The sequence below is a fragment of the Phyllobates terribilis genome, unplaced genomic scaffold (assembly GCF_046119375.1).
Source record: "Phyllobates terribilis strain yellow unplaced genomic scaffold, ASM4611937v1 Scaffold_5__5_contigs__length_657084704, whole genome shotgun sequence".
Taxonomy (NCBI): Eukaryota; Metazoa; Chordata; class Amphibia; order Anura; family Dendrobatidae; genus Phyllobates; species Phyllobates terribilis.
The window spans coordinates 96,176,655-96,189,830 of record NW_027362765.1 but is presented as its reverse complement, the minus strand read 5'-3'; the positions used below and the strand labels follow the sequence as shown (position 1 = coordinate 96,189,830).

Genomic DNA, 13,176 nt, shown 5'->3' with positions numbered 1-13,176 from the left:
GATGAAGTGAACAATAATGAGTCATCCTCCAGTAAGAAGCTCAGGCTGGGGAAAGAGTGGGCGCGTGGTTAATTAATGGTGTCCTTAATGCTGAGAAATACAGGCAGATACAGTGCCTTGTGAAAGTATTTGGCCCCCTTGAATGTTTCTACCTTTTGCCACATTTCTGGCTTCAAACATAAAGATATAAAATTCTAATTTTTTTGGGTAGAATCAACAACAAGTGGGACACAATTGTGAAGTGGAACGAAATTTATTGGATATTTTAAACTTTTAAAAAAAAATAAAAACTGAAAAGTGGGGCTTGCAATATTATTCGGCCCTCTTGAGTTAATACTTTGTAGCGCCACCTTTTGTTGCGATTACAGCTGCAAGTCGCTTGGGGTATGTCTCTATTGAGAGGCTGAAATTTTTGCCCATTCTTCCTTGCAAAACAGCTCGAGCTCAGTGAGGTTGGATGGAGGGCGTTTGTGAACAGCAGTTTTCAGCTCTCACAGATTCTCGATTGGATTCAGGTCTGGACTTTGACTTGGCCATTCTAACACCTGGATACGTTTATTTTTGAACCATTCCATTGTAGATTTTGCTTTATGTTTGGGATCATTGTCTTGTTGGAAGATAAATCTCCATCCCAGTCTCAGGTCTATTGCAGACTCCAACAGGTTTTCTTCCAGAATGGTCCTGTATTTGGCTCCATCCATCTTCCCATCAATTTTAACCATCTTCCCTGTCCCTGCTGAAGAAAAGCAGGCCCAAACCATGATGCTGCCACCACCATGTTTGACAGTGGGGATGGTGTTTTAAGGGTGATGAGCTGTGTTGCTTTTACGCCAACCATATCGTTTTGCATTGTGGCCAAAAAGTTTGATTTTGGATTTATCTGACCAGAGCACCTTATTCCACATGTTTGGTGTGTCTCCCAGGTGGCTTGTGGCAAACTTCAAACAAGACTTTTTATGGATATCTTTGAGAAATGGCTTTCTTCTTGCCACTCTTCCATAAAGGCCAGATTTGTGCAATGTACGACTGATTGTTATCCTATGGACAGACTCTCCCGTCTCAGCTGTAGATCTCTGCAGTTCATCCAGAGTGATCATGGACCTTTTGGCTGCATCTCTGATCAGTCTTCTCCTTGTTCGAGATGAAAGTTTAGAGGGACGGCCGGGTCTTGGTAGATTTGCAGTGGTCTGATACTCCTTCCATTTCAATATGATCGCTTGCACAGTGCTCCTTGAGATGTTTAAAACTTGGGAAATCTTTTTGTATCCAAATCCGGCTTTAAACTTCGCCACAACAGTATCTCGGACCTGCCTGGTGTGTTCCTTGGTCTTCATGATGCTCTCTGCACTGGAAACAGAACCCTGAGACTATCACAGAGCAGGTGCATTTATACGGAGACTTGATTACACCCAGGTGGATTCTACTTATCATTACCAGTCATTTAGGACAACATTGGATCATTCAGAGATCCTCACTGAACTTCTGGAGGGAGTTTGCTGCTCTGAAAGTAAAGGGGCCGAATAAAATTGCACCCCCCCACTTTTCAGTTTTTAATTTTTTTAAAAAAGTTTAAAATATCCAATAAATTTCGTTCCACTTCACGATTGTGTCCCACTTGTTGTTGATTCGAATTTTATATTTTTATGTTTGAAGCCAGAAATGTGGCAAAAGGTAGAAAAGTTCAAGGGGGGCAAATACTTTCACAAGGCACTGTACTTACCTATCATGAAATACCATCATGGAGGTGTCTGATTGGCTCCAAATGTATTCTGCAGCAGGACATTACTATTGGATTAGTATACAATCCAAACAGCATCTTAAAGGGGTTCTCAAAGATTAATAAAACATGACTGCTTTTTTTTTAAAAAAAAAAAAAAACAGGACCAATCCTGACCACAAAAAGTACTTGATATCGCAGCCCAGCCCCATTCACACAAACAAAGCCGAGCTACGATACAAGATCCCCAGAAGACAGGAGTTAGGCTATGTGCCCACGATGCAGAAATGCTCCGGATTTTTCCTGAGCGTTTCTGCATCTCCCTGGCAGAAAAAACGCATGCGGATTGTACATGCGGATTGTACATGCGTTTTCCTGCCAGGGACAAGCGGAAGTGAAGCGTTCTTCACTTGCATTTCTGCATGCGGGTTATCAAGCGCTTTTAGCATCACTTGGAAAGTGCTTGACAACTTGGTCACACTATATAAATCCATGCAAACGGCATGGATTTATATAGTGTGACCGAAAGAATGGTAAAAAATTAAAAATAAATATTATACTTACCTTCTGATGGCCCCCAGTGTCCTTGTCTTGGTTTGCCGGCAGCTCGCGGTAGACTAAAGGACCTGCCGACATCAGCGGTCGCGTGACCCGTCACATGACTAAATTACATCATGGCAGGTCCTTTAGTCTACCGCGAGCTGCCAGCAAGCCGAGACAAGGACACTGGGGGACATCAGAAGGTAAGTATAATATTTATTTTTAATTTTATTCTTTTTTTTTACAGGTACTATGGTACCCGGGTCTGGAGGAAAGTCTCCTCTTCTCCAAACCCGGGTACCATCCGCACATTGAAACGCATGGATTCCGCATGTACAGATGTAGTGATGCGGATTCCATGCGTTCCAATGAAAGTCAATGGTGGCGAAAACGCAGCGCTTCCGCAAAATAATTGGTAGTGCTGCGTTTTTTTCCGCAATGATAATCCGCAGCGGAAATGTCCGCAGCATGTGCACAGCACATGTGGATTATCATTGGGGAACATGGCAGGCCTTCTACCAAGCGTTTTTTAAGCATTTCTGCAGCGGAATTGCAGCTGCGGAAACGCTTAAAAAACGCATAGTGGGCACACAGCCTAATGCTGTTTTTCTAAGAAAGTAGTCCAATTTTTCTCTTTAATGACATGCCTGAAAAGTTGGAGGAAAATGTATTATTGTTACCTGTACTGTAATTGTGTATTTCAAGAGACCCCTTTAATAACGTCTTCTAAATTAATCTATTATTTCTTATCTCCAGGTATAAATGTCTCTGCCAACCAAGATGAGGAGACGGACTATGAAACCTTCCAAATGCAGATCAATAAGGAAACAAAAAAGTGTAGTTTCCATACTAATTCTGGCAGGTATTGGACCCTTGTGAGCCACGGTGGGATCCAGTCTACGGCCACTGAAACGTAAGTACTGCCTTTCTGATGAACTTGGAAGAACGTACTGAATGAAAGCGCAAACTCAGTTTGCGTAAAGATCTTTGCCAAAACCAAATTTTTACGTTTTTCCATATATCCAAAGAAGTATACTTGAAGCAATGTTAAACTGGAGTCCCCTGGGCCCAAGATTAGAAAAACATGTCTGCTTTCTTTTAGAAACAGCGCCACACCTGTCCATGGTTTATGTCTGATATTGCAGTTCAACTACATGAAAGTGAATGGGACAGAACTGCAACATCACATACAAGCTGTAGACAGGAGTGACACTGTAGTAGAGTTGCGTCTGTCAACAAACCCATTGACTGATATCAATAGCAACCAGCAGATTTCTAAATGCAAATCTGGAGTGTAATAAAGGCAACAGGGCAATAGCTTATGATTTGGATTTCTTCTTGTGTCACTCACAGAGCTGCCAACACAATGTTTGATATTGAATGGAGAGGCCGGAGAGTGGCGCTGAGGGCCAGTAATGGGAAGTACATCTGTACCAAGAAGAACGGGCAGCTAGCAGCTGTGTGCGACTCAGTTGGTGAGTGCATGGAAAACATGTCCGTTTATCGCTGTCAGTATGATACTAGGAACAGGTGATGCGACCAGGACAGGGTCGTTTTTTTTTCCCCCCATTCACACATCTGTGGGTCACAGTTCAAGTATGGACCTTGATTCACAGACAGGTTGTGGGTCCACTGACATGAACTTGACAGCCTCATAGGTATACAGTGGGTACAGAAAGTATTCGGACCCCTTTAAATTTTTCACTCTTTGTTTCATTGCAGCCATTTGGTAAATTCTAAAAAGTTCATTTTTTTCTCATTAATGTACACTCTGCACCCCATCTTGACAGAAAAAAACAGAAATGTAGAAATTTTTGCAAATTTATTAAAAAAGAAAAACAGAAATATCACAAGGTCATAAGTACTCAGACCCTTTACTCAGACACTCATATTTAAGTCACATGCTGTCCATTTCCTTGTGATCCTCCTTGAGATGGTTCTACTCCTTCATTGGAGTCCAGCTGTGTTTATTTAAACGGATAGGATTTGATTTGGAAAGGCACACACCGGTCTATATAAGACCTCACAGCTCACAGTGCATTTCAGACCAGATGAGAATCATGAGCTCAAAGGAACTGCCCAAGGAGCTCAGAGACAGAATTGTGGCAAAGCACAGATCTGGCCAAGGTTACAAAAGAATTTCTGCATTACTCAAGGTTCCTAAGAGCACAGTGGCCTCCATAATCCTTAAAGAAGTCTTCCTAGACCTGGCTGTCCAGCCAATCTGAACAATCGTGGGAGAAGAGCCTTGGTGAGAGAGGTAAAGAAGAACCCCAAGATCACTGAGGCTGAGCTCCAGAGATGCAGTAGGGAGATGGGAGAAAGTTCCACAAAGTCAACTATCACTGCAGCCCTCCACCAGTCGGGCCGTTATGGCAGAGTGGCCCGATGGAAGCCTCTCCTCAGTGCAAGACAAATGAAAGCCCGCATAGAGTTTGCTCAAAAACACATGAAGGACTTCCAAACTATGAGAAATAAGATTCTCTTTTCTGATGAGACGAAGATAGAACTTTTTGGTGATAATTCTAAGCGGTATGTGTGGAGAAAACTAGGCACTGCTCATCACCTGCCCAATACAATCCCAACAGTGAAACATGGTGGTGGCAGCATCATGCTATGGGGGAGTTTTTCAGCTGCAGGGACAGGACGATTGGTTGCAATTGAAGGAAACATGAATGCAGCCAAGTACAGAGATATCCTGGATGAAAACCTCTTCAAGAGTGTTCTGGACCTCAGACTTGGCCAAAGGTTTACCTTCCAACAAGACAATGACCCTTAGCACACAGCTAAAATAACAAAGGAGTGACTTCAGAACAACTCTGTGACCATTCTTGAATGGCCCAGCCAGAGCCCTGACCTAAACCCAATTGAGCATCTCTGGAGAGACCTGAAAATGGCTGTCCACCAACGTTCACCATCCAACCTGACGGAACTGGAGAGGATCTGCAAGGAAGAATGGCGGAGGATCCCAAAATCCAGGTGTGAAAAACTTGTTGCATCATTCCCAAGAAGACTCATGGCTGTACTAGCTCAAAAGGGTGCTTCTACTCAATACTGAGCAAAGGGTCTGAATGCTTATGACCATGTGATATTTCAGTTTTTCTTTTTTAATAAATTTGCAAAAATTTCTACATTTCTGGGTTTTTTTCAGTCAAGATGGGGTGCACAGTGTACTTTAATGAGAAAAAATGAACTTTTTAGAATTTAAAAAAATGGCTGCAATGAAACAAAGAGTGAAAAATTTAAAGGGGTCTGAACGCTTTTAGTACCCACTGTATAGAAGCCAGTCATGTTTGGGTCAGGAGACTAGTGGCCGGTTTGTAAATTTCGGATTGTGACACAAGGATGTGTGAATGCAGCCTTTCTAACCAGATCCTTGTGTGGATTTCATCTCATTACTCATTTCATGTCATTATCATCATTACTTTATGCCCCCAGTGTGTCATTGCTCTTTACCCTGACTGTCAGTGTCTCTGCTCTATACTCCCAGTGTTAGTGTGTCATTACTTTATGCCCCCAGTGTCAGTGTCTCTGCTCTGTACTCCCAGTGTTAGTGTGTCGTTACTCTATGCCCCCAGTGTCAGTGCTCTATACTCTATGCCCCCAGTGTCAGTGTCATTATTCTATGCCCAAGTGTCAGTGCTCTATACCCCCAGTGTCAGTGTGTCATTACTCTATGCCCCCAGTGTAAGTGCTCTATACTCCCAGTGTCAGTGTGTCATTACTCTATGCCCCCAGTGTCAGTGCTCTATACCCCCAGTGTCACTGTCTCTGCTCTATACCCCCAGTGTTAGTGTGTCATTATTCTATGCCCCCAGTGTCAGTGCCCTATACCCCCAGTGTCAGTGTGTCATTACTCTATGCCCCCAGTGTCAGTGTGTCATTGCTCTATACCCCCAGTGTCAGTGTGTCATTACTCTATGCCCCCAGTGTCAGTGTGTCATTGCTCTATACCCCCAATGTCAGTGTGTCATTACTCTATGCCCCCCAGCGTCGGTGCTCTATACCCCCAGTGTCAGTGTATCATTACGCTATGCCCCCAGTGTCAGTGCTCTATACCCCCAGTGTCACTGTCTCTGCTCTATACCCCCAGTGTTAGTGTGTCATTACTCTATGCCCCAGTGTCAGTGCCCTATACCCCCAGTGTCAGTGTGTCATTACTCTATGCCCCCAGTGTCAGTGTGTCATTACTCTATGCCCCCAGTGTCAGTGCCCTATACCCCCAGTGTCAGTGTGTCATTACTCTATGCCCCCAGTGTCAGTGTGTCATTGCTCTATACCCCCAGTGTCAGTGTGTCATTACTCTATGCCCAGTGTCAGTGTGTCATTACTCTATGCCCCCAGTGTCAGTGTGTCATTGCTCTATACCCCCAGTGTCAGTGTGTCATTACTCTATGCCCCCAGTGTCAGTGTGTTATTACTCTATGCCCCCAGTGTAAGTGCTCTATACTCCCTGTGTCAGTATGTTATTACTCTATGTCCCCAGTGTCAGTGTGTCATTACTCTATGCCCCCAATGTAAGTGCTCTATACTCCCTGTGTCAGTGTGTCATTACTCTATGCCCCCAGTGTCAGTGTGTCATTACTCTATGCCCCCAATGTAAGTGCTCTATACTCCCTGTGTCAGTGTGTCATTACTCTATGCCCCCAGTGTCAGTGTGTCATTACTCTATGCCCCCCAGCGTCAGTGCTCTATACCCCCAGTGTCAGTGTATCATTACTCTATGCCCCCAGTGTCAGTGTGTCATTACTCTATGCCCAGTGTCACTGTCTCTGCTCTATACCCCCAGTGTTAGTGTCATTATTCTATGCCCCCAGTGTCAGTGTGTCATTACTCTATGCCCAGTGTCAGTGTGTCATTACTCTATGCCCAGTGTCAGTGTGTCATTACTCTAAATCCCCCGTATCAGTGTTATGTATCCTGTATCAGTTTGTCATCAGTCTGTAATTGATGTGGCAATATGACCCTAACTACTTATGTTTCATATTTTGGGGTTCCAAGTGTCAGTGACGCGCCCCCTGGGCCTGTGCTGTGCAGGGTATACCCGGAGCCGGGCCTTCTGTAAGATGCTGGGGGTTGTAGTCTCCGTGTGGCGGCGACCCGGTCCGTGCCCAGGGTGGTCAAACCAGTGGCAGTCTATTGGTATAGTAATTGTCCGACTACGCCACCCGTGGATTGCGGTCAGTGGGGACCGCCGCTGCGCTGCAGACCGCTGAGGCTGATGTTATATGCGCAGCCAGGAATGGGATGACTCCCCACGGGAGAAGTATTGCCTCAGGGCAGCTAATGTGGATGACGGGAGTGATTGTGTGAGCGTCCCAGGACCGATGGTGCTGGTGCGGCGATGAAACACAGAGACTTGTAATTGCAGTTTCCAATGCTTTACTCACAGTTGTTATTCTGGTCACTTGTGCACATGAGGGACCGCCTGAGCCGTGCTGCGTTCACCAGGCAAGGGACTCGACCAACTCCCAGGCAATTCCAGAGCGTGGCACAGGGCTCACTTCCTTTCCTTTCTCTGGCCGTCCCCACCAGTGACCCACCTTTGTCCAGCTCCCTCGGGCCTTCTCTTGGCGAAACCTATCTCCGGTTTCCCTGACCCTATGCGGTATGCTTTCCTGGTGGATGTAGTGAGGGGTCGCACCAAGATGTGGTAACAACCTCCGGTCCTTGGCTAAGGAATCTGTTGCCTCCACCAATTTGGGTTCCGGTACCCTGTTCTGCCAACCCTTCACCCTGTATCTCCTGGGCATATGGGGTTCCTTCTGTCCTCGTGTCTCTGGGCCTTTCTCTGTGTTCCTTGCTTCCTTTCTCCTCTGTTCCAGTTCCTTTCTTACTTTCCTTTCTGTTCTTTCTTCTCTCTCTCAGGCTCCAGCCTTCTGACAAGGCCTGCCTGCGGAGCAGAGCCCATGCAGAGGCTCTGCTTCCTGTCTTCTCCTCTCACTCTTAACACTGACTCTAAGATGGTGCCCACCTTATATACCTCCTTCTGACACCCGAGCCCAGGTGACTAGCAACCAATGGGCTCCTACCTATGCCCAGAAACCCACCCCTATCTGCTCCTACACCACTGGGTATTCCACCCCCCGCCCCACTCCAGCCAGGGACAGATGCTGTCGTGCCTGCACTTCTGTCTAGTGGGAGCACCGTTGACCTGTCCCTCGGAAATGGGGTGTGTGTGGTGCATGCAGCTAAACGAGTCCTGGTCCACACTCCATCCTTACCCGGGAGTGGAATATCACACCTCTGGTTTGAGGTGCAATACCCCTGTAGCAGCCGAGCCCTCGGGGTGCTACATTCCCCCCTGGTAAAGCACAGCACGTCCTCGGGCTGGAAAAGAATAAAACAATTTAAAACATACAAATTTTTAGAATGCATTCGCATATAAGACATTTAACCAACACTCATCCCTTTATGGGAGGTACTCTTTTCTTTCCAACGTTACTGGTATAAAACATTTTACTAATGCCACCGGAACTCTTTTCTAAAATACTATATAAAACTTTGGCATTATTATTTTAGCAGCATATTAAACTTTTCCATTTAAGACATTTTCAAGTAAAACATTTTCAAACAGATTCTTGAACTCTGGCCGCTGTGCAACTTGCGACCAGAAAAAGGTGCAACCGTCCATTTAATCCGTCTTGAGGTAGACGTTGCGTTTTTTTTGTATAAAACCAGCAGGGGGCGCTTTAAGAAGCGCAACTATTTACAAGGGGTTGGCCGCTCTCAGTCCTCGGCCAGTAGGGATAGGAGAATGGCTGCTCACAGTCCTCAGCCTGGTTAGGGATTAGGGGCAATTTTTAAACAGTCAACAGTTCACTATTTGTCCCAACGGGGACCACACTTTCAAAAACGGGAACAGTTCCATTTTACCGTTTACTGGTAACGGTGTCCTCCTCGCTCTTCCGGGTAGTCTTCAGACCCGTCCGGATCTTCAGGGTAGTCCATGTCTGGGCGGTACCGCAGCTCCTCCTCTGTTAGACGGTGGACATGGAGGGCGTACAGTCCCTTTGCGCCCTTTGTGCCGGGTGTAGGTGACCACGTCGCCGGGGTACAGGTCACGGCCGTGATGTCCCTCTGGCAAGTGGCTTTCGACGTCCCTTCTAGTGACGAAGACGTCGATGTCAGCCTCCGGGTCTCTGATGAAGCCCCAGCCATGCTCTAGCTGGAACTTTACTACGGTCCCGGTGGCTCGGGGACCGCGGATGGCTTGGGAGTCCTGACGGGCCCTCCTCTTTTGCTCCGCGCTTGGAGTCGCTCCTCCCTGATGCGCCTCTGCCGCCGCTCCCTTTCATAGGTGGCCAGCTGTTGACGGCAGCAATTCAGGCGCTGGGCTGCTTCCGCCCGGGTCTCCTGGGTGAACCCCATGAGATTCTCGCCGGTGGGGTCCCATGCAAACTGGGCATCCTCCGGCAGGGGGTGGAGCGATGTTGGCAGGCTCCGGGGCCGGGATCAGAGGCTCGCTCAGGGGTTGTTCTCTCTGGAGACGGGGATTGGCAAACTCCGGTGGCCACTCAAAGGGCAGCCCGTTCGGGCTGGTATGGTGGGCGTACAGGTCTGCACCCAGGGGTCGCACCGCGGGCTTCAGACGTGTGGCAGCGCCCGGGGGCACTCGGCCTTGCGACCAGGCCGGTGGTCGCTTGTTGGTCGCGCCCGGGGGTGGCACCGCCAAGGTAGGGGGCGCTGGTGAGGCAGCGGCGCCCGGGTGTGCTGGGCCTTGCATCCCGGCCTGTGACGTCTCCCGCTTTACGGCGCCCGGGTTCAGAGGGCACAGCGCGGGGCGGTGACATTTGCAGCCTGAGGCCTAGCTGGCGGCGGTGGAGGCATGATGTCTGGTACGGCCCCCGGGGCTTCGGGTCCCGCAGTGGAGGGTGAGGGCAGGCTGGTGTTCCCAGGGCTTGGGGTGGTGGCGTCCCCATTACCTGCCTCGGTCTCCGTGGCCTCCTCCGCGGCGTCGTCTGCAGCTGCTGGTCCCTCTTCTCCGCGCCCAGCGGTAAGCGCGCTGCCCGGTCCCGGCGGGGTCCTCCGCTGGCTGCCTTCGTGCTGCCGGGCCATCTCCTCCCTCCACCCGGCAAACACATCCTGCTGCGCCCGGACCATCCTCCTGTTCAGGTCTTCCAGCGCTGCGCGCGCATTGTCCGGGTCCCTGGGCAGCTGGGCTAGCAACTCAGTCAGGCTGCAGGGTGGCTCAGCTTGCAGCAGGCTGCGGGCCAGGGTGCTGGTGGAGTTCTCTGCTCCCTCCATCTCCGGATGCAGCAGGTCCAGACCGATCCAGGCCGCACCCGGCCCCACAGTTTTCTTTCCTATCCGCCCCCATGGGGGGTGGTCTTGGGGGCATCTGCTGACAATCACCTTTAGGGGCAGCCCCCCCACGTTGATGGACATCTCCACTGCTGCATTCATGGCTGGTGGGGACGGGCTCCTTCTTTGGCGCCATTCTGGGACCTGGCCCACGATGGGAGGCGGCTTCCTGCTGTCTTTTGGTGCGCACATAATGGCATCCGCTCTGCCAGGGCGGGAAAAACGGATGAAGATGGCGGGAAACGGTCCAAGATGGCGTCTGATGGCGGGAATCGGCTCCAGATGGCGGGAAACTTCTGGAAATGGCGGGACACTTCTTTTCAAGGCACATGTACGATCTTCTTCAGGCACGCAATACCCGCTTGTGGAGGGTTGGTAAAGATCCTGCCGACTACGCCAAAGTTGATGCGCCCCCTGGGCCTGTGCTGTGCAGGGTATACCCGGAGCCGGGCCTTCTGTAAGATGCTGGGGGTTGTAGTCTCCGTGTGGCGGCGACCCGGTCCGTGCCCAGGGTGGTCAAACCAGTGGCAGTCTATTGGTATAGTAATTGTCTGACTACGCCACCCGTGGATTGCGGTCAGTGGGGACCGCCGCTGCGCTGCAGACCGCTGAGGCTGATGTTATATGCGCAGCCAGGAATGGGATGACTCCCCACGGGAGAAGTATTGCCTCAGGGCAGCTAATGTGGATGACGGGAGTGATTGTGTGAGCGTCCCAGGACCGATGGTGCTGGTGCGGCGATGAAACACAGAGACTTGTAATTGCAGTTTCCAATGCTTTACTCACAGTTGTTATTCTGGTCACTTGTGCACATGAGGGACCGCCTGAGCCGTGCTGCGTTCACCAGGCAAGGGACTCGACCAACTCCCAGGCAATTCCAGAGCGTGGCACAGGGCTCCCTTCCTCTCCTTTCTCTGGCCGTCCCCACCAGTGACCCACCTTTGTCCAGCTCCCTCGGGCCTTCTCTTGGCGAAACCTATCTCCGGTTTCCCTGACCCTATGCGGTATGCTTTCCTGGTGGATGTAGTGAGGGGTCGCACCAAGATGTGGTAACAACCTCTGTCCTTGGCTGAGGAATCTGTTGCCTCCACCAATTTGGGTTCCGTTACCCTGTTCTGCCAACCCTTCACCCTGTATCTCCTGGGCATATGGGGTTCCTTCTGTCCTCGTGTCTCTGGGCCTTTCTCTGTGTTCCTTGCCTCCTTTCTCCTCTGTTCCAGTTCCTTTCTTACTTTCCTTTCTGTTCTTTCTTCTCTCTCTCAGGCTAAGGCCTGCCTGCGGAGCAGAGCCCATGCAGAGGCTCTGCTTCCTGTCTTCTCCTCTCACTCTTAACACTGACTCTAAGATGGTGCCCACCTTATATACCTCCTTCTGACACCCGAGCCCAGGTGACTAGCAACCAATGGGCTCCTACCTATGCCCAGAAACCCACCCCTATCTGCTCCTACACCTCTGGGTATTCCACCCCCCGCCCCACTCCAGCCAGGGACAGATGCTGTCGTGCCTGCACTTCTGTCTAGTGGGAGCACCGTTGACCTGTCCCTCGGAAATGGGGTGTGTGTGGTGCATGCAGCTAAACGAGTCCTGGTCCACACTCCACCCTTACCCGGGAGTGGAATATCACACCTCTGGTTTGAGGTGCAATACCCCTGTAGCAGCCGAGCCCTCGGGGTGCTACATCAGTGTGTCATTGTTTTGGACCCCACGTGTGATCATTCTGGTGTCAGTATGACATTATCATCTAACCCAATGTCAGCGTATCATTATCCTACCACCTCCAGTGCCTTTGTGTCATAGTTCTCAAGTGTGTCAATGATGTGAGACCCTAAGAATTATAGTTTTACCACCCCATATTGCTACACTTCAGAATCTTTAGTGTGTCATTGTTTTATGACACAAGTGTCAGTCATCATTCTATCACTCCAAGCGTAACCCCAATGTATATGTTCTTGCCTCGTATATGTCAATGTCAGTGAGACAGGTCCTATAACTAATTATATCCCAATCCGCTCCAAATTCCACTCGGCGTTTTGGCTAAGATCAAATGTAGTACCTGTTCTTATCAGTGGGCTTGTTTGCTGATGTAAGGTGGAAGCTTACATTAGCTAATGCACACTGTACACTAATGTACAGCTAATGTACACTAATGCACACTGGGTGGAAGCTTTGGGATGTACGCAGGGTGGCTTATATTTATTTATTTTATTATGCTTGCTAATATAGCACCATCATATTTTGTAGCACTCTACAGACATCTGTGTCCCCATTGGGACTCACAATGCCCTTTCAGTATGTCTTTGAAATTTGGGAGGGAGCCCATGCACATATGGGAAGAACATACAAGCTCCGAGTCCCTAACCCCCGAGGATCAAAGCTATGGGCTGAGTAGCTTGCGAGCCAAAAGTGCAGTAGTGCCCCAGAAATGGTGACCCTGGGGTGCTTGAACTCACAGGTTTGCAGGACCCCACGTAAGTGATGGCGCACTTACACAGCACTTAAATTTCATTCTCATGAGCAGCTACCCTTATTCCGGGCCTTCTGGCTAGGTAGAGCAATTTTTAAATTCCCAGTCTGATCAGTATTAGGGAAGCGTCAGACGGCCGTGTAACTCGGAC

At 49.2% G+C, this 13,176-nt stretch overlaps 1 protein-coding gene and 1 pseudogene across 1 annotated transcript in view; both read left to right on the top strand.

The window, feature by feature from the left end:
• Positions 1–13,176, top strand: part of FSCN2 (fascin actin-bundling protein 2, retinal) — a 37,662-nt gene that overhangs the window by 17,132 nt on the left and 7,354 nt on the right. The window contains exons 2-3 of the mRNA XM_073682565.1: positions 3,014–3,170; positions 3,611–3,732. Of these exons, the coding sequence (XP_073538666.1) occupies positions 3,014–3,170; positions 3,611–3,732 (279 nt within the window). The remainder of the gene's footprint in view (positions 1–3,013; positions 3,171–3,610; positions 3,733–13,176) is intronic.
• Positions 12,577–12,738, top strand: LOC141151313 (U2 spliceosomal RNA; annotated as a pseudogene).